General features: G+C 40.0%; 1 protein-coding gene across 1 annotated transcript; it reads left to right on the top strand.

Annotated features, from left to right (window-relative positions):
• The first annotated feature begins 87 nt into the window (after positions 1–87).
• Positions 88–20,162, top strand: LOC103996363 (NAD-dependent protein deacetylase SRT1). Its single transcript, XM_009417272.2, has 14 exons — positions 88–303; positions 2,779–2,808; positions 2,926–3,018; positions 10,074–10,193; positions 10,374–10,474; positions 10,683–10,791; positions 12,020–12,099; positions 13,378–13,456; positions 14,936–14,989; positions 15,698–15,791; positions 17,011–17,093; positions 18,938–19,005; positions 19,115–19,217; positions 19,574–20,162. Exons 1-14 carry the CDS (start codon positions 205–207, stop codon positions 19,862–19,864), a joined length of 1,404 nt encoding a protein of 467 aa, XP_009415547.1. The 5' UTR covers positions 88–204; the 3' UTR covers positions 19,865–20,162.
• The last annotated feature ends 80 nt before the right edge of the window (positions 20,163–20,242 follow it).

Here is a 20,242-nt window from a genome sequence, read left to right as displayed (position 1 = left end):
ACCTTGTTTCACCCTCTACAACAGCCCGTTTCACAGGGGAAACTTTGAATTAATACATATATATGTATATATTTCTGAGGTAATCTAAAAAGCTTGTTTTGCACCGCTCCCGTTTGCTGATGCCTCCTTAGACTTTCCTCTGTGTATATTTCTGGGAGGATCCAAAGTTCTCTGCTAGTTGGGAAAGAGAAAAGGGGGGAAGCCATGTCTTTGGGGTACGCGCAGAAGCTCTCCTACAGGGAGGACGTCGGCACCGTGGGCATGTCTGAGATCTTCGACCCACCCGACCTCCTCCAGCAAAAGGTCTCTTTTTTTGCCCTCTCTTGTTACTGTATCCTTTTTTTTTTCTTTTGTTTCCTTTCGATTTTGTGTATCTCTTTTGATGTTTTTCTTTTCATTTGGTGACCGCATTTGATTTCTCTTCTGTTGATAGCAGAAAAAAAAAATTGTGACTTGTGGGCAACGAGGGTGTCATTTAAGAGCAAAGATTTGCTCTATCTCAATGTTTCTTGGTGCAAAAAAGTGGTGAGTGGATGTGATTGTGGCATAAGGACATCAGTAAGCATCAAACTTTCATGATCCGAGAAATATTTAGTTCCCTGAGTTGTCCTGGGATGAAACAACAAGAACAATGAGGTCTTTACCTAGCTATTTGGAGTCATTTTAAATGTATAGTCCGGGTATATCAACTCTGAATCGTGTTTGGTGATGGGTGCTTAGCGGTACACTCGACAGAGGCTATCGTTGTTCTTGAAGGAATTTTTTCTTTTTATAGCATAGCAACTTTAATTGGCTTCCTGAATGGATATCTTCATTTTTTTTATCTCTCTCTAAATTGGATTTTCATCTGGAAAATGTTCCCATCCATCAGATGCCTCGATAGAAAAGCAGTAGAGATATAACTTGATCATGAAATTGGCCAGATTTAAGTCTGAGAAGATGCTTTCAATAAATGTTGATCTCTCTATAGGTTACAAGATTTGTTGGGGTAAACAACTGTCCAGTTCGAGAACTTAAACCTTTAAATATTGTTGACTAACAAAGATTACAAGTCATAGTTGATTGTTAAGCGTCATTTTTATCCTAATATTGTTAGTGCAACTCCAGAATGGTAAATCTTAAAGGCAGACAGTCTAGTTACATCTTTTTTTCTTGTGTTACTTTGTCTATGATGGAAACTCAAATTCACCTATTCCAGCACCGTGTTGATCTGAAAGTTCATTGCAATACGAAGCTCTTCAAATTAGGTAGGCAAAAATTGATGGCAAAGGACAACTTGAACTGAGGAGTTGGATGGACCTTTCTCGTTCATTGTTTTTGAACCTGAATGCTTTGCTGCCATTTAGTTTGAGAAACCTGTTCGATGCACTGCTATCTCTGTTTCACAGTGATGTCTGTCGAACTCTATAATTCTTCGTATCTGTAGAAACACTGTTTGCAACACAATGCATAGGCCTACTTGTTCTTGTGGTTGAACTTGATCACTTATGCATTTAGGGTTGAAATTTTTAGATGTTAAGTTTATTTGGATTGTGCTAGTGAAATGATAATTCATATCCAGTTTCCTTGATAAAGGGTTTCTCTGATGCCCCTATTAGTCCCATATTGGAGGTGGGAGAGGGTTGTGATGGTATATAAGGTTAGATGAGCACTATCTATATCTTTAGGCTAGGGATTTTTGTTCCACATGTTTCAAGCCTACATTGGGCTAGGTTGTGATAAATGATACCAGTCATAGCTATGTGTGATGATTAGATCCCTATGTGTGATAATTAGATCCAAATAGAAAAGCACTGTCATGGATGAGGTTAGAAGTACATCATTGCCTGGAGCTACTACAAGCTCATCTGCAGGCCTCACGTTATACCGTGTAGAAAAGCACTGCCTGGAGCTACTACAACCTCATCCAAATAGAAAAGCACTGCCTGGAGCTACTACAAGCTCATCTGTAGGCCTCATCTGTAGGAATGACTGGGCTACTTGTGGTGACTGGATCCAAGTAGTGATGGAATACCCATGCTCCACTGGCTGGGTTGTAGGTCTCATATGCTTTTTGTTATGAATGATCTTGGGCTATCTGGTGGTGATTAAGTCTCAGTCGCAAAGGGCTATCCGTGGATAGGACTACAAACACATCACCTGGTGGAACCATCACTAGGTTAGATTGTTGGTCTCATATGCTACCTATCAAGAATGATTGTAGACTATTTGTTGGGCCTTGGGTCTTGATGAGGACAGTAAGCCTTTCAGCAAGGGAGATTGTGATGCTTTGATTATTCTTGTATTAAAAATGGGAGAGAGACTGTGGCCCTTTGTAGGGCTAAACAAGCTTACTAACATGAACTTGATTTTAAGCATCTTTAGGCCATGTGGTTTCAGGCATTCCATATTATTGGATCAATAGTACTATTGGGCTGGTTTTTTGACAGCTTCTTATTGTAATGGTGGTTATAGGCAGTGCCTTGTTCTCAACATGTTTTGTTTATTAGTTCCTAATATGGTAATATGTTCTTCATGCCGACTGTCTCTCTTGCTTTAGAGGAATAAACTTTATTTTGTTTTATCTTCTATAGCGTTATAATTCTATTCTAAAATTTAATTACTATATAGTTAGTTTTAGTGACATTAGAATCTCCTTTTTTTTCTGATGCTTGCTGAGAATGACTTAAGATGGTCTATTTTTAAGCAGTTGGCAATATACAAATTAATTTTCATTATTTAGTCAATTTACTTTTTACCAACATGCTAAAATATTTTGGATTGATTTGTTAATTGCAGATTGAAGAACTTGCCCTAATGATTAAAAAGGTTGGAACATGCAGTATCTTTTTTGGCAGTTCTATTTTCTTATAACTGGGAGGATGCGTAGCTTAAGGATTCTGGAATACCATATTTCTTATTTAGTGTTTGTCTCCATTGTTGCAGAGCAAACATCTGGTGGCATTTACAGGGGCTGGGATTTCAACTTCAAGTGGCATACCAGATTTTCGAGGACCGAAGGGTGTTTGGACTCTTCAGGTAATTCATTTGAATTTCACAAGAGTATATCATGAGGATTTGTACCTCCTCCTTTTTTTTCCAGCAGGTGTGGATCTTCTTTGTTGTGTTTGCTATTCATTTTATGAAGCTGGTGAAAGCTAGTCTCTTACAAGATAATTTCCCTTTTTTCTCTTTATGTGAGTGATATCGAACAGTGCACGTCATTATAATGCTCATTATTTTGGTATCTTACCAGTTCTACAGGTTGTCAAAATCAGTATTGGATTGGTATTGAATATTGTATTCAATACCATACTTATAATCGACATGCAGCTGCTAATTTCTATGTAATATTGCCAGTTGATTATGTCCGGTCAAATTAGATGAGGGTATTAAGTAAAGGCTAGAATAAAGCTTCTTTGCCAAGCTAAAGTGGTTAACTTTCTCCCACGTGGGGCGACGTCGCCGAGGCGACGCAATGCCACCTCGTTTATATATATATATATATATATATATATATATATATATATATATATATATATATATATATATATATATATATATATATAAAAGATTATATATACTTATATATAAATATTTATATATATATATTCTTATAAAAAGCGATGTCGCGTCGCCTCGGCGACGTCGCTGAAAAAGACGACGCGACGTCGCCTTATATATATATATATATATATATATATATATATATATATATATATATTCCGTTCCGTCTGGTAACAAGCGGTCCGTGTACCAATCAGCTGACGAACCAGTACGTACCGCCCGTACCTGACTGACACGGACTTAGCTGGTTTTGCCTAAGTCGTGCGGCACCCTTGCGTGTCCGTCCGCAAAGGTCAGCCTCCCCGAAGACTCCCATTGTCCCTTAGGACCAACAAAAGAGAGAACAGGCAAAAGAGAACGCCTCAATTGGGATCCACAAGCAAACATGTCCGAAAAACACTTCATAGACAATGCAAATTACAAACAGACTTTACAAGCTCTGAACAGTGGCACAACAAAGGGTAAAATGGTCCATTACAGACCGAAAAGCTCTCTCACGTGTCCACATGACACAACCTTTATTTACAAGCCTAAAGAGGCCACCAACCCAACTAAAATGGGACTTATAAGCCTTCGGCCGCCCCTTTACATTCTGTACAGGGCATGAACATGCCAAAAGACACGGACACACATAAGCATTACATCCAACGTCTTGTTGAGAAGTTTGTCCGTGACATTCTCCCCCACTTATCCCTTCGACGTCCTCGTCGAAGCCTTTGTGAACACTGCAACTCTTCGCCTTTGCTGAGTCTTCAATCTTCTACTCCAGCTGCAATGCGCCTCCTGGCTCCCAGCTGCTCTCCGCTGCTGTTTTTGAGTAGTCGAACCTTTGATCCGCCATGCTGCTTCAACTCGCCAATGACTCTGACTCTGGTGTGGGGTTGGCGGAGTTGTGTTGATCCTCGTTGATTCCTGCGGATCTCCCGGATGAAGGAAAAGACCATCCTTACTGCGCCAGTCTCTCAGAAATTCCACATGCTGCTTGAACTGGGTGGATGCTTGTTGGAGCTTTAACGAGCATCGTCTCGCAAACTTCTGAAGTTTTGGGTCCTTCCTCCACAAAATCTGCTCATTGACTCTTCTTTCAGTTAGTTGTCATATCCAAGTAGGTTCGCATCACTTCCGCTTTCGATTGGCATTTCGTTGGGAAATGAAGCGGACAATCTACTCTCAGTAGCACTGATCACCGTTGGTGAGGATTTGACAACTATTGTCTTCCATTATCTTCGAAGGGTCTTTGAACTTGTGCAGAGCTCCTCTGCTGGATAGATAAGAGAATTGGGGTACTCGGTTTCGCCCATCCTCTTAAGAGTTGAGAAGGCAAAGGTTACTTGACTTCGCCCGCCTCCTCGAGGTTGTACTTCACGCATCGAGCTGGTTACTAGTCTTCGCCTGCTCTTTGCTCACACTTCTGAAGCACTTGAAGTGTTTGCACTCCTTGCATTGAGTTAGTTACTGTGATTCACCTTCTCAAAGCCATTGAACTTCTGGAATGCAGGAAGTTTCCACCCCAACTTGGAGTAATTCTCTGATAGATGAGGTCGCCTCTGGGATTGTACCGTCTTCTCCATCAACCCTGCCGCCTACTCCACTGAGTAGCAAAGGTACAGCACCGCGTACTGCCAGCTTCGTTCCTTGGTCGTGCACTCTTGCATGACCCGAAGTCCTTCACTTACGGCTGTCTTGATGAGAAGCACACTGACACCGGTCTTACGAAGTTCCTCGGCATGCTCCACCTCCTCGGCCCCTTTCACGACCAAACGCTCTCCCTCCGTGAGAGCAAGGGATCAATGACTTGCACGGAAGTCCCGCCTCTGCGGTACCATGGCGCTGCAATGCCCATGGCCCTACTATCCGTCGCCTCGCATCTGCATCCCTTTTCTTCACGATCAGTAGACATGTCTCTGTGGCACTCCTCTGAGTCCACCTCCATTCTAACTGATGCTTGATTTTGGGTAGCTAAGTCCCTCTGGACTCGTCGTCGCTTCCTCGCCCCTTTCGACCCCCTGCTTCAACACCTCTGTGTTCTCCAAGCAGCTCCTTCTGGTCGATGGAAAGACAGACTGCACTCCCATGCATGGCCTCTGCCATCGCATTGTAGGGTTTGCACCGATTCTGTTCTCCATAGCTTCCTTGGTAGCAACGTTCGCTTACTCGGCCTTGTCCTCTGACTTGCCGGGCTCCCTTAAGCGAATATGAGCTCTGGAGCAGTCCAACTCTCCAGCTGCTTCGATCATACCTCTGCATGATCAAGTCCCTCCCATGGAACTCACTGGTACTTGCATTCGAACTTTTCCCTTGGTGGAACCCAGCCCCCATATGCTGATGACCAAGGTTTTCATCCGATGCAAAATTCGGTGCACGCCCGGAAGACCCGCCTCTGCGGTACCATGGCCTTCACTCCTTGAATCCATAGCCCTTCTTGCCGTCGTGTTGTTCACCGAAGCGGAGCTCCCAGTAGCTCCCGATCATACCTCCATATGATCACATCCCTCACGGGACCAAGTTGTGTGTATCGCATTGCCACGAACTGTTCCACCACGATCCGCTGCACCATGTCACCTCCTGGTGACATCTCCATTGCATTCTGATCCTTGGGGAATAAACTCGAATTGTGAACCCTCAATGTGTGGCCTCTGCCAATACATCGCAGGGTCTCATCCACCTTCGGTTTTGTTCGCTCCTTTGGCAATCGACCTTCATCCACCCACTCTTGGGCCACACCTAGATGAAGCACCGCTCTAGGACAGTCCGTCGCCTAGAAGCTCCCGAAGTCCACCGACTTCACTGTGATTTGTGCACCATTGTTTGGATCCTGGGCCTCTGCCCCTACCAGCACAATCTCCGCTGCACACTGCTTCCTTCATAGCAACTTGAATAGCAACACTGTGGCATATTCTTCAAGAGTACCTGCCTCTGCGTCCTCTTGCCCCGTGCTAAGGCCTTCTGAACCCAACTTCGCCTCCGCAAATTGAGTCGCCTTAGTTCCTCCATCAAATGCTACTCCGAGATAAGGTGCATGTGCCCCGAAGCTCCCTTCGTCTTTGGCACCATGTAAGATGAGTCCACTCCGTCAGAATGAAGGACCCATGGAACAACATGATCCTGCTCTTGCCTCTGCAAGAGCTCATGTCCTTGACCTCTGTCTAAGAAAAGCACTGTGCCTCTGCTCCATGTTCCAACTTCTCTGCTGGCTCCCTTCATGCGGCTTGGGAACTTTGCCAAGTTACACCCAAGTTGCTCCGCTCCTCGTTTTTGCATTGAGTCGATGGTGGCCCTCGTGCCCACCATTCCACGGGTCAGCCCTCCCTTGAGTCCGATCTCCACATCGACTCCAAGTGTGCCTTCATTTAAGTTGCTTTAGGTCGCTCCCCCACTTGATCTCGAAATGCATCCACCAATGCATTCTCTCGAGCGGGATCATGCGATGACTCCTCGCCGCTTGCTCAGTCCATCGAGCTTCGTGGAGTTGTTGTTTGTGAGGTACTCATCCTCAACATGTGAAGTCCATCTCACATGATTCTCCCTTTGGAGCACCGAGACTTATCCCTCCTGGATAACTATCCCGTTGGAGCAACATCTCTCTTCGTTTCGGAGACCACCATCCCCTTGGACTACTCCGATCTGCTGAACAAACTGTGCATTGTTCTGCCTCCTGCAAACGCACTTGCTAGATTGCGACTCCCCGTCAATACAGCCCCCACTGCACCCCTCAAGGCCTAGCAACATGCTGAACTCGTTGCACACTTCAGCCTCCTACGGACGTAACCTTCACATGCCGAAGAGAAAGTTTCAATGCTCCATGGCGCCGAGTCTCGGCCGCCTTGGGATGGCCACGAACATTCCGTCGTCCGCATACAAGCCCATGCATGAGTACTAAATTCTTCGAGTTAGCAATTCCCCTCACCTCTGTGAGCTTTGCATAACTCTTTTGGTCGTTGAGCAACTCATTCCACCTTGGATGGTCTCATTCTTGCCAAGCGCCTCGCTTGCCTAGAGCACCATCAAGTATAGTTGTCAACGTTGAGCCGTAGCTCAAACTCAGCCATCCCAACCTTTGTGCGCTCCAAATTCTTCCAAGCTTGCCTGTTCTCGTGGTGCCTCTTGCGCGAAGGGTTGGCCATTCCTGTGAATGCCAATCTCAGATGCCCGCTCCTCTGAGCGACTCTTTTCCCTACATCTCCATGCCCGTTTTCCCCCAAACGGTCGCGCGTGTGCTGACTGCCCTCAACGCAGCCCCGCTAGGTCCCCCACGTTTGCATGCTAAGTGTTTCTATGAGTGCTTGTCCCGCTCTGATACCAAATGACACGGACTTAGCTGGTTTTGCCTAAGTCGTGCGGCACCCTTGCGTGTCCGTCCGCAAAGGTCAGCCTCCCCGAAGACTCCCATTGTCCCTTAGGACCAACAAAAGAGAGAACAGGCAAAAGAGAACGCCTCAATTGGGATCCACAAGCAAACATGTCCGAAAAACACTTCATAGACAATGCAAATTACAAACAGACTTTACAAGCTCTGAACAGTGGCACAACAAAGGGTAAAATGGTCCATTACAGACCGAAAAGCTCTCTCACGTGTCCACATGACACAACCTTTATTTACAAGCCTAAAGAGGCCACCAACCCAACTAAAATGGGACTTATAAGCCTTCGGCCGCCCCTTTACATTCTGTACAGGGCATGAACATGCCAAAAGACACGGACACACATAAGCATTACATCCAACGTCTTGTTGAGAAGTTTGTCCGTGACATGACGGTATTATTCGAAATTGCATACCTTGGTTTAAGCAACACTGTGTTTCCTATTTTGCACTCATTTACTTACTTGCACTATTAAGTAGAACTGCACAGCAGTTCTATACCATTGTCCATGCCCACCAATTTTGGACTTGGTTTATGTCCGTGCCATACCTTGTCAATAATTGGCATGCCTTCTCACCAAGAAGTAAATCCAAAGAAAATGCAAATGCTAGAACACTCTTCATTTGTTATTGCAATAAAGACATTTGAAATTTGAAAGTTTGGTGTTTCGGAGTTCTTTAGTACATCGATATTAATCATGTCCATGGACATATGACTGAAATTAATCTGACTAGAATGACATCCTTTATAAATGTCATCAAGATAATTTTTCTCCAAGCTTTTTTCATCTCTTAAATTTCAATGATGCTTTAAATCTCTTTTCATGCCAATTAAATATGTAAAGCTCACAAACTTTTTCTCCATTCGGTATCTTTTTTTGGTTTCTTATAGGCAAATGACCATTTAGAAGTTAGAACCATCCCAGCCTCAGATAATCTAATCTTTTAAAGAGCGTTGGCAGATTATGTCCAAATTCTAGAGGATCAATTGGATAACTCTTTTGGAGTTTTGCACAAATAAACCTTGCCTGTAACCTGAATCTTCTCCACTATGTAGCATATAGGTACATGAAAGTCATCAAAGATTACCTATAAATTCTTGTGCTGCTCTTCAGATAGAAGCTGGTCATCTTTCTCAGTGATTTAAAAAGCGCTTGGCGCCAAAAGGCGTCACGGTCCAAAAACGCTCATGGCGCTAAGCGGTCGCTCGAGCGAAGTGAGGCGCTAAAAATTAATAATATTAAAATTAATAGTATTAAAATCAAAATAATAGTGTTATACTGTATACAGTTAACAGTATACTGTATACTGTTAACAGTATACTTTCGATTTTGAAAGAGGATAAGCGAAAGAGAAGAGAAGAGTATAAGGGAAGACCAAGGGTGCTGAGAAAAGCGGGAGCGGCAGCGACAGCGGTAGTAGCGAGCAGCGGGAGCGAGAGCGGCGACAGAGGCAGCGACAGCGGCGAGCAGCGGCTGCGGGAGCGGGAGCGGGAGCGGGAGCGACGAGCGGCGACAGTGGCAGCAGTAGCGGTAAAAGCGAGCAGCGACAGCGAGAGCGGCGAGCGACAACAGTGGTAACGACAGCAGCGAGCAGTGGGAGGGGGAGCGGTGAGTGGCGACAGTGGCAGCGGCAGTGGCAGCGAGCAGCGTGAATGGCGAGCAGGGTTAGGGTTGGGGAAGTCACGCTGATATCGGTCCTTTAGTTGGTTCGATTGAACCAACTAAAACACAGGAGACCGAATCAGACCTAAACCGCTGGTTCGGTCGCCTGGTTTAACCCAGGCGCTCGCCCGAAGCGCCTGACGCCTGGGCTCGGGCGAGCGCCTAGGCGGCGCCTCTTTGAAGCGCGCTGCCTGGAAATGAAGCGAGGCGCTCGGGCCTCGCCTCGCCCGAGCGCCTAGGCGAGCGCCCGAGCGCCTTTTTAAATCACTGATCTTTCTAAGTCGAATTACAGATATTTTCTATAGGTAAACATCATGAATATCACTTTTAATTCTTGTGAGAGGAGCCAATGTTAGATTGTCGATGAATGTAATTTCCACTGCAATGAAAAACGTTAATATTTTCATTCTATGACATATGCAAATGAATTGATTTTAGTAACGCTTTTATGACACTAAATGCATATTATACATAATTTACTAATTCAAGGATTTTATGTGCAGCGAGCAGGCATGGGATTGCCTGAAGCATCACTTCCTTTTCACCGTGCAATGCCAAGTCTTACTCATATGGCTTTAGTGGAATTGGAGAGAGCTGATATCCTGAAGTTTGTTATTAGTCAGGTACTCAAAAAAATTTTGTTGATTCCTTGGGTGTGGTTTGAGGAGTCAGTTTAACCCTTGATTTTCTTTTTGGGCAATGATGATGATAGTAATTGCTTATAGTTTACCCAAGACAATTGTCCTATTTCTTAAATTTTAAGTTCTAGTTTGAAAAATCTTTTGTGAACTTGTATTTACTAGAACGTTGATAGTCTTCATCTTCGATCTGGCATACCAAGGGAGAAGCTTGCTGAATTGCATGGAAATTCTTTCAGGGAAGTTTGCCCTGCATGTGGGATCGAGTATGTTGTTGACAACTTTTTCTCATATATTACTTGTACAAGCTAATTTCTAAGCTCCATAATACTTTGGAATTTTTTTACTTGTGCAAAACTGGTGTTGTTTCCTTAAGGTTATTTACATGTTTTATCTTTTTTCAATTGCGAGTATAAATATTCATATTGACATACATATATCCACTGATAGATGCTAATATGTTAACCCTTCAAGATATATTCGAGATTTTGAGGTTGAAACCATTGGGATGAAAGAGACATCAAGGCGTTGTTCTGACACAAAGTGTGGTGCAAAACTTAAGGACAGTGTTCTTGATTGGGAGGTAAAAAGCTTTGACACTATTTGGTTGCGTGATTGTTGACAAACATTTTTAGCAGTGGACATGGTTATTGACAGGGCTATTCACTTAAGTAGTATGCTTATTCATACCTGCAAATCTGCAAATCATTAATATTTTTGCATTTTCTTTGCCTAAATTTACTTGTTGTCTTCTAATTCTTGACTTTCTTTTCTTAAAACTTTTTTGAGTTATTTGAGAACAAATTTAAATTCAAAATTTTCTTGTGCACATGTTTACATATACTGTGATATGCCTAATAAATTTAGTTGGCTAATCGAAGCATTGACCAAGTTTTGATATGATGCAGCATAAATGACTTCTGGGATATGTATTATGTATCCTAAATATTCCTATGCTTCTCTATAAATTCAGAATAGCTGAGACTGAGAATGACTGGAATTTGCTTTATGCTAGTCCAAATTATTATATAGTACAATTATAAGTAGAGGTGATCTGATTCATGTCAGAGATGCTACAAGGTGTAAGTAAAGAGAAAAGAAAAGGCACTTGGATATAAGCCACAATAGAGAATATGTTGGTCTTTGGTCTCATGGAGATTGTAGTCGCTGAGACTTTGATTAATTAAATTGATCTTAACCTAGTGATGAAGTTGTATATGCCTGTCTGGCTGTCACTCTGTCAGATAGATGGATAAAAACTTTTATGCTAATGTAGAAAGCAACTGTAAGTAAGATTCCAATAATGTGTTCAAAATGGTTAAAATATATTTCCTACCAGTGCATGGATAAACAAATTTGGATATTTTAGGAGAAAATTTGTGGCCTACCTACCTCCTTTTGACAAACCTCCTTAACAGGTTCAAAAATCTCATTATTGGCAAACTAAGTCAAGATAGGTATCTGACTAAACTGGGATTCCCAATTGGCCTGTACAGACATGCCTCATCGTGGTGATGAAATATGGTTACAGGAACGGCAGATCTGTTGTATGAAGGTGCACATCCATTTCCAAGGAATACACAAGCCAAAGAAATAGAATAGATGAAGCAAAATCCCTTACATGTAGCCCAACATTCAATTGTCAGTACTTTTTTGAGAAAAAAATGCTGTATGGATGTACATACACCATGCCATGCATTTGTCAAAAATATTCTTACAAAATGTATATCAAACTTAATTGCCTTATAACCTTCCATTTTTTAGTTTGTATGATAAACTTGAGTTTATAACATTGCTTACACAACCTGCAGGATGCTTTACCTCCTAAAGAGATGAACTCTGCTGAGAAGCACTGCAGAACTGCTGACCTTGTATTATGTTTAGGGACTAGGTAATGTATTACTTTGTGAACAACTAAGGAACTCAGATTCCATAATCCTGATTTTTTAGCTGAGGTATTTATATTATTAATATTTTTGTGGTAAATCTTCCAAAATTTCCTTAAAAGTTTGCATATAAAATTAGCCAAGAAACACCTCTGCTTTGGATTATTATATTTGTGATATATGAAGTTATATTTAAATGCAAAAGTTTGGGCAGAAAATTTAAAAGCAGAACCATTCACAAATTAGAATGTGTAAACACTTGCTGTCAGGTGCAGGATGACATTAACCTTATGTAAATGGAGACATTCTGAAAATGGAAATCACAAAATCTTGTATATACATTTTTCTTTTGCAGTTTTTTGTAAATTATTCCCCATTTTTCTGTTGTTGAAATTCTCATGCTGGACTTCTTAATCATAGTTTTCTGACATAATGTTATTAACTTGATTAGCTAGTTGTTGTTCGGCATTAACTAATCTTTATGTTTCTTCACCAATTTGCAAAGATATGGAGATCTTAATGATGCTTCTATGCCAGGATTTCAATTTCCTGGTTCAGTACAGATTTTGGCAAATGATCAGATCTATACCAAGTAACACCCAACTTGTACCCTTCCGTTGTGAACCAGAAAAAATAATGAAAAATATATACGCCGACTAAGGTTCTGAATATCGTACCGTACTGATATACCGTTCAGCTGTCGGTACGGTCGGTACGGTATGTACCGAGTTGTACTGAGCATACTGACATACGGTACACTAAGATGTACCAATGTACTATCCATGCCGGTCCTCTATCGGATCGGTATGTACCGCTCATACCGAGCGGTACGGTACAGTATTGCAAACCATGTTACCGACTGATACCAACTTATATGATCCACTTTGGACCTTGGTTGGACCCATAAATATTAGTCAGATGGTATTAAATCCTGGATGCCGAGAGAAAGGATCAAAGTATTCCTTTTTTTTTACCAACAGAACAGATGACCTGAATCACCTAGTTGTATGGTTTCCGAAAAAAATGAATATTTTCTTTTTGTACTAGGAACTAAGGACACAGGTTGAAAGCAATTTTGAAGTCCTTACTAGATGGATCAACATCTTCTCAAATTCAGTTTTGGCCATTTAGATATCAGTGTTTTGCATGTTCTGTGCATTCTAATTTCTTTTTGTTAGTGATATGGATTTTTTGAATGATGTATAGACATGTACCCATTTTCTATCTTTTCTTTTCATGATTTCCTAGTTATGGTTTCCAACTTACTACCTTGCTGTTTGCAGTTTGCAGATAACACCTGCGTGCAACTTACCTTTAAAGTGTATCCGAAATGGTGGGAAGATTGTTATTGTAAATCTTCAGGTATGCATTGCATTTAGTTATGCTTCGGTCCTGGATATATGTACCTATATCATTTTGAACTAGTACTATTTATATGTATAGCTTGTCCAAAAGTTAGATGGTTGTACATGCAGTTGTGGTAATCTGAGTTGCTGAATTAAAGGATAATATTGAAAAAAGAATGCTATTTTTCTAATGGTGTGAAGGCAATAGTAACCTTTTTATTTAATTTGGAATATTTGTTCTACTTCACTAAGAGTAATGCATATCAACATTCCATAAGAACTTGTGTTTTTTAGCTTATATGATATTGCTTCTAATAATAACAGTTTTCTTGGTGTGAATCAGTTAGGAAGACTATGTAAGCATTTGGTTGCAAATGCTGTCAGGGTTGGGGTCATATTATAAAACATGTGAGAGTTAAGTTCAATCAATCATGACTCGTATGAGTTCCTTTATATCCTTTCAAGAACAAGAATATAAATAATATTTATAAATGTAATTTAAAATAAAGAAAAGGAAAGATATCTGTGCTTGTCGATCATTGATTGGTTAACTAGTGACCTGGTTTTAGCTCCAACAGCCCACTCCAATCCATCCACAAAAGAAAATAAACAAACAAATAAAAGCCAAGAAAAAGAAGAGAACATTACCATAGTGTGAGCCACAAGTATGTACCTCGTGGTATTCCTATTATGACATGGTACAATTCCACACTCCACATGTTCTCCAAGTTAAAGAAATATGCAACTTTCTGAAATAAGGGGAACAACGGTTTTGTTGTATGAAAGATGTTTATCATTGTCTCATAGGAATCTATTATACCCTTGCAACCCAAAGCTAAGTTGAATATTCTGAGTGTACATGCTTTTCCTTTATGCCCATTTGTACCATATTTAAATTCTGAAGGACTTAATTTGGGACACCTGTCCATTTACTTGACAGTTGCTTATCTGATATTAGCAGTTATTAGAATTGATGACCAGGAACAGCAAATATTGCTCTTTTCAACTTAATCTATATACTATATCTTATAACCCCTTGATTTTAGGTGAAAATTTTAATATTCCTGTTTGTAGATTACATTGTATTCGACTCATCAAATTATCAATGTCAAAGAAGTCTGTAGAAATGCTCAGGGGTAACCATTAAGGAGATTTGGAATGTTACATGCTGCTAATTACTAGAAACAGGGAAAGCGCAAAAATGTTACAAGTATAGTACAGACTGAAAGGAAATGCTATTTTTAGGATCAACTTTTGTTCAATGGGGTACTGTTTAAAATTTTTCTCCATAAGTTAATTATTCTGTCTTCTAGTTGGATAACCATTTTCATTTCAACTATTGAAAGAAATAACATGAAAATAATTTAAGGTGCCATACTCCAAATAGATGATAATTGCTATTATGTATAGTTAATTCAATTATTAGTTAAGCATTCTGCAGTCATATGAATACTTGAGATCGCTGATGTTGCCTCCTGTATCTGAGTTTTGACAGCCAACCCCAAAGGACAAAAAGGCTAGTCTGGTGATCCATGGGCTTGTTGATAAGGTAGTGTCTTTTCCAATGTTGAGACGTTACTTCGGGATGTTTCCCTCTATGCTTGATCCCTGGTCATTATGTGGTTAATTTTGACTTAAGTTGTTGGAAGATCTTTTCCAGTGTAGAGCTCGCTCCTTATTGATAATAATTTAATAAATTCCAATCTGAAATGTGTTTACAATTTTGCAACTGTAAGGAGGATGCTTCTGCATTCGAACTCAAGTTATAGTTGGCTCAAGGAACCTGTGAAAGAGCAAGTTTCATCATACTTGGACAGATATATTGTTCAAAGATATTATGCTATAACTGAAAACAACTGCACTGGATAAATATTCTATAACCTTTGCTCTCTTAGTGTTTGTGTTTCTGGAGTCGATGCAGATGTCGTTATGTATTGGAGAGCAAACACACAAATTTTAATCACTAATGATTAATTTGAATTATGGTATTTGTATTCAGGTTGGTAATATAAGCAACTATGCTAGTTGATTGATGGGGATGCATTTCCTAGTATCTCCCTTTGAAGATCCCACATCTGTAAACTTGCACCATGTGGCTTTAACCATTCTCTGAATATTTTTTTTTACAGATTGGTTAGCTGCACAAGGCTATATTAATCTAACATGTTGAATATTTCCCTGAACTTTAAAACTCTTGACATATTTGGATTTCCTTGTTTTTGTACCCTATGCTAATCATCTGATAAATCCAGAACAGGTTATTGCAGGCGTCATGAACTTTCTTAGCCTGTGCATTCCTCCATATATCCGCATTGACTTTGCTCAACTTAGTCTGTCTCATTCACCAAAAAGTAAGATTTAATCACAAATTGATATTTTCTTGCTGCAATTTCCTCTTCATCTAGAATGTCAACACTCAACAGTATTTCATTTGAGATAAAAAGGCTCATTAAGAAGAATTTAATCAATGCAAATTGCATTCTATGTAAATTGCCTCCTTTCTTTGGTAGCAAGGAGCACTAGATATAGAATTATGTCAGTAGACATAACATGGAAAACAGATGCTTCATATAATACATTAGAGAGAATCATCTTATATGCCACATATGGGTTTATTGAGTACACATGCATAAGACAATTGATATGGATTTACAACAATGTATGACATATTCCTAAAGTCAAGGTTTGTCATCTTGTACCGATACATATCGATACCGTTGGAAGAGGATGGACTGTTAGTGGAGGAAGAGGATGAAGGAGGGAAGAGAACGGAAGTAGAGGAGGCAGTGGAGGAAGAGAAAGGAGGGAAAGGAAGAAGTGGAGGTGGTGGAGGAACTGGAGGGAAAAAGAGGAAGAAGAAGTAACAAGAGGAGGCGGTGGAGGAAGAGGAGGATGGAGGAGGAAGAGGAAAGAAGAAGAGGAAGCAATGAAGGAGGAGGAAGCATACCTGAAATTAGCGACGCAAGGCAGGCAGTGGGCAGCAACAGGCAGCAGCAAGCTTTGCATCTACAGCAAGGAAGGCTCACAAACGCAAGCCCTAAACCAGCAGCATTAAATAAGTTTCTTCTTTTTCTTTTTTTGTTTTTCTAATAGGTTGGATTGGACAATTCGAAATGGGGGCATTTTACTTATCAGTTCATGCCCGGCCCGGTACATACTGCCTGTTTTGTACCGATCCAGGCAAAATGTCAGTCTATGCATAAAGTTATGGTATTATTCAGCTAAATTCACCTACTATGTTTTTCTTATTTTTCTTCATCCTTCACAATAAAATTTATCCTTGAAATAGCCTTGGATTGGTACAATGATATCAATAGTGAAAGTTGAAGTTTAGGCTGCATTCAAAGCAGTTCATGTTTAAAAGATTACGATGCCAAAAAAACTGAAATTACAGCACAACAATAAATTTATTATGTCATTTCCTTTCACTGCATGCATGGAAAGCTTATAGGCTTGAGGATACTTCAGCATATTGTATAATACCAAGGAAAACATCAGATTTGTGCTTTTGCATAAGGAAGTTCTGGGTTTTGGTCATCTTACTCTCTATTTTGTGCTTTGACAATCCAGAGAACACTTACGTGAAATGGACTCTGAGGATTACAAGTATCCATGGACCCAGAGCTCCATTAGCATTTCTGAAGTCAGTTGAGGTAAAAAATTATATTCATTAGTCAACCAGATTTCAGTTCTCCCAAGTATTCTATCAAATTTGATTCTCTCAAATATTCTATTGTATACTGCTAATTTGTTTTTTGCTTTCATATCGATGGATAAATAACTTTATATAGCTGCTATTCATGACTAATCTTGGAGCACCAATCCCCATCTGTTGTCAAGATGGATAGGCTAGTGGACAGTTGACATGCATTTTTATCCTGAGAAACTTAACCGATAATAAGGTAGGAGAAAACGTGTCATGAATGGGGAATTGCTGGTTTGAGTGGTCAATGACCAATATATGACATCTTCTAAAGCAACTCGTGTTATATAGGCTTGTCTAGAATTAAATTTTGAGCCTAATATATACCCATATATATTAATTCTGAGCTTTATTTTCGAGTTTAATCAAGATAGAATTACAGCCAAACACGAGTGGGATTCTAAGTTCTCAATTGAATTGACAGCCATAATGGAAAAAGTTATTTTCAAAAGATGTGAAAAAGATATAATTGTCAGCCCTGGCATGAAGACTTGATACTAAGATGTTTATCATGGATTGAAATATTTTGCAGCTAGCTTTGTAGGACCTTATACCCTGGTACAGGGTTGTAAAACAATAAAAAATTTGTGGCTTATGTCAAGTTGTATCTCAGTGTGCTTTTTTCTTGTATCTTAGTGACTAGGCTACTATAATCTGGGCTTGTGTAATTGACTTATTAAGAATATAATGCATGTATAGTAATTGTATGGTTGGTATCGAGAAACTCACAGCATGCATATTCTGAGAAGTTTCAAGAGAATATAAATCTTCCACAAACAACAAGTGTTACGGACAATCTGATGTAGATTGTAGAGACGACAAAACTTTACGAAATCTATTAAAGCAAATTTTTAGGAAGCAAAGGGGAGATCATGTGGCATGATGTAACAAGCGACATGGAGTGAGGAAAGGAGGGAATGGAATCCAAAATAGAAAGCAAGCTACCAAAATTTTACCATAAATTAAGATGAGAGGCCTAGGCACACTGGTGAGCACGTAGACAAAATTTTACTACAAATTAAGTTCTAGCATTTTTCACGATTCATAATTTTGAAAAAGCAAACAATACATCATATTCACTCTTCGACGCGATAGCTTTTCACTTATGTGCCTTCGACATGTGTATTGGTAGAAGATGCAAAATATTTAGATAAGCAAAAGTAGTTAAAAAAATTAGCACATCTTAAAAATAAGGTACAATAATATGCATCATGGCTAAAAAACAAGCATAAAAATCAATGTTCAACAAGTCACATATTTATTGTTGTTATTGGTTGCACAATGCACATAAAATGATTTTATCTTTTGCTAATTAGTTACAAAAAAAGTTGCACTTGTTGAATTACTTGAAATGATAAATATCGTGTTTTTTTATCCCCCTTGAAATCAAATTCTGGTATCCTTTACTAATAATTATTTGTAGTAAGTGGCCTCTAAAATTAAGTGGAGGACCATAAGGACCTAGTTAGCTGCCAGGCCCCATCTAGGTGTCTGGGCTGTTGTTTGGCTCAAAAATTCAAGAAGTGCCAGGCACCTTGCCAGTGGAGTCAGCTAGATGGAGGTAGATTGACGTTGTAGAGTGCCCAATAAGTTAATAAACAAACTTTTAAAATGACTTGGATCCTGTGGGCAGTGCCTAATTTAAAGTTGTCTTATCATGCTTTCTAAACACCAACCTTGTCATCTCATTATCTCTTTTTGTTGTCATTAATGCATCTCCACTTGTTTGCTTATTAGTATTGGAATCTCACAGTTATTCCATAAAGACACTCAAATTTCCTCTTTTGCCATCAGATATCATTTCCTGAGAGACCGGACTTAAAGGCTGCCTTCCTAGATAAGCAGCCATTTCATCTGAAAAGGTGCCGTCATTAAGTTAATGTATAGACTGTTCCTCCTGTAAAAGATTTTATTTATTTGCCTTAGATCTATTACTTCCTTTTCCTCTTAAGACAATATTGTATCTTCCAGGGAAACAGCAAGAAAAAGGCCCTTCAAGATGTTGTTAACTTTTCACTTTTGTGATGGTTGTAGCTGTCCATCCACTTCCATTGAGTGGCCAATTGATTTTCAGGTATGAAACCATCAGTTTTCTAGCTAAAATTTCTTTTATACTTTCTCCAATTATAGAACTGAAAACATGAACTGTGCTTTTCAGTAGCTGTACTTCTTTGAACATCTTGCATCTTTCCTTTTTAGTATTAAAAATACAAACACACTTGCACATCTGTGATGTTGATTAGAGCAATTTGGACCTCTGTGCTCATAAGAATAAAAATTGAAATGCTAACCATTCTGTCAGGAGCTAACCCAATGGCATCTTATCAAAGTACTTGCATTTAAAAACAAGCAATTGTGATTTTAGCCTAAGAAAAATCCTGAAAAAGGAAATTACTAGAGGAAGCTTTAAACTCATTATAAAATTTACAGGTTACTAAAGGAAGCTTTGTTCAAGATAAGGATGAGGTCCTTCGCAGTCTGAAGAATGCAGCAGGGGAAGAATCCCATGGTGGTCAATATGCTGCTTTGGAGGCGAAGTTCCTTCCTAGGTCTGAAGTTACAACTATTGCCATAGCAACAAGCATTTGCAGATTCGACGGCTTGGCAGATGTGAACAGGCGGCTGGACATGATATCTAACAACTGCTTTCCTTTGATTAAAAGGTGCAACGAAGGCACCAATGGCAACACAACATCCGAGAAGAGATTCAAGCGGACCTGACCACCAGGGTTTCTTTGACATGTGGTTCCAGGCTTCATTTAGCAATATATACTGATGTCTAACATTAGTACCACACAACTTCCTTACTAGACATTTTGCACAAGAGTAGCAGTATGCAGATGGAAAGGCTGGGTGAATTTTGAATGTCGCGCCGAGTTTCCATTTACGAGTCTCAGATAGAGAGACGTCCAATCTTTTTGTGCCAAATTTTGTGTATCAAGTGTGCTTATATTAACATGTTCTTCACAGCTTATTTGTTACTGTATGCCTTCTTAATGCATATATTGCATGCTTGTGAGATGTCAGAATCATCCTTATGCAACTCATCCGATCAACCATTTCCATCCATTCATGTGATGAAGAGTTATATGTAATCAT

This window comes from Musa acuminata, chromosome BXJ3-8 (assembly GCF_036884655.1).
Source record: "Musa acuminata AAA Group cultivar baxijiao chromosome BXJ3-8, Cavendish_Baxijiao_AAA, whole genome shotgun sequence".
In the NCBI taxonomy this organism is placed as follows: domain Eukaryota; kingdom Viridiplantae; phylum Streptophyta; class Magnoliopsida; order Zingiberales; family Musaceae; genus Musa; species Musa acuminata.
The sequence above is the reverse complement of the archived record's forward strand: the minus strand, read 5'-3'. Positions and strand labels throughout refer to the sequence as shown.

Excerpts from the sequence above, each read along its gene's own strand:
- LOC103996363 (XM_009417272.2), top strand. The coding sequence starts at position 205 with ATGTCTTTGGGGTACGCGCAGAAGCTCTCCTACAGGGAGGACGTCGGC. Across the intron at positions 13,457-14,935 it reads TTGTTATTGTAAATCTTCAG|CCAACCCCAAAGGACAAAAA; the intron begins GTATGCATTGCA and ends GAGTTTTGACAG. Across the intron at positions 14,990-15,697 it reads TCCATGGGCTTGTTGATAAG|GTTATTGCAGGCGTCATGAA; the intron begins GTAGTGTCTTTT and ends AATCCAGAACAG.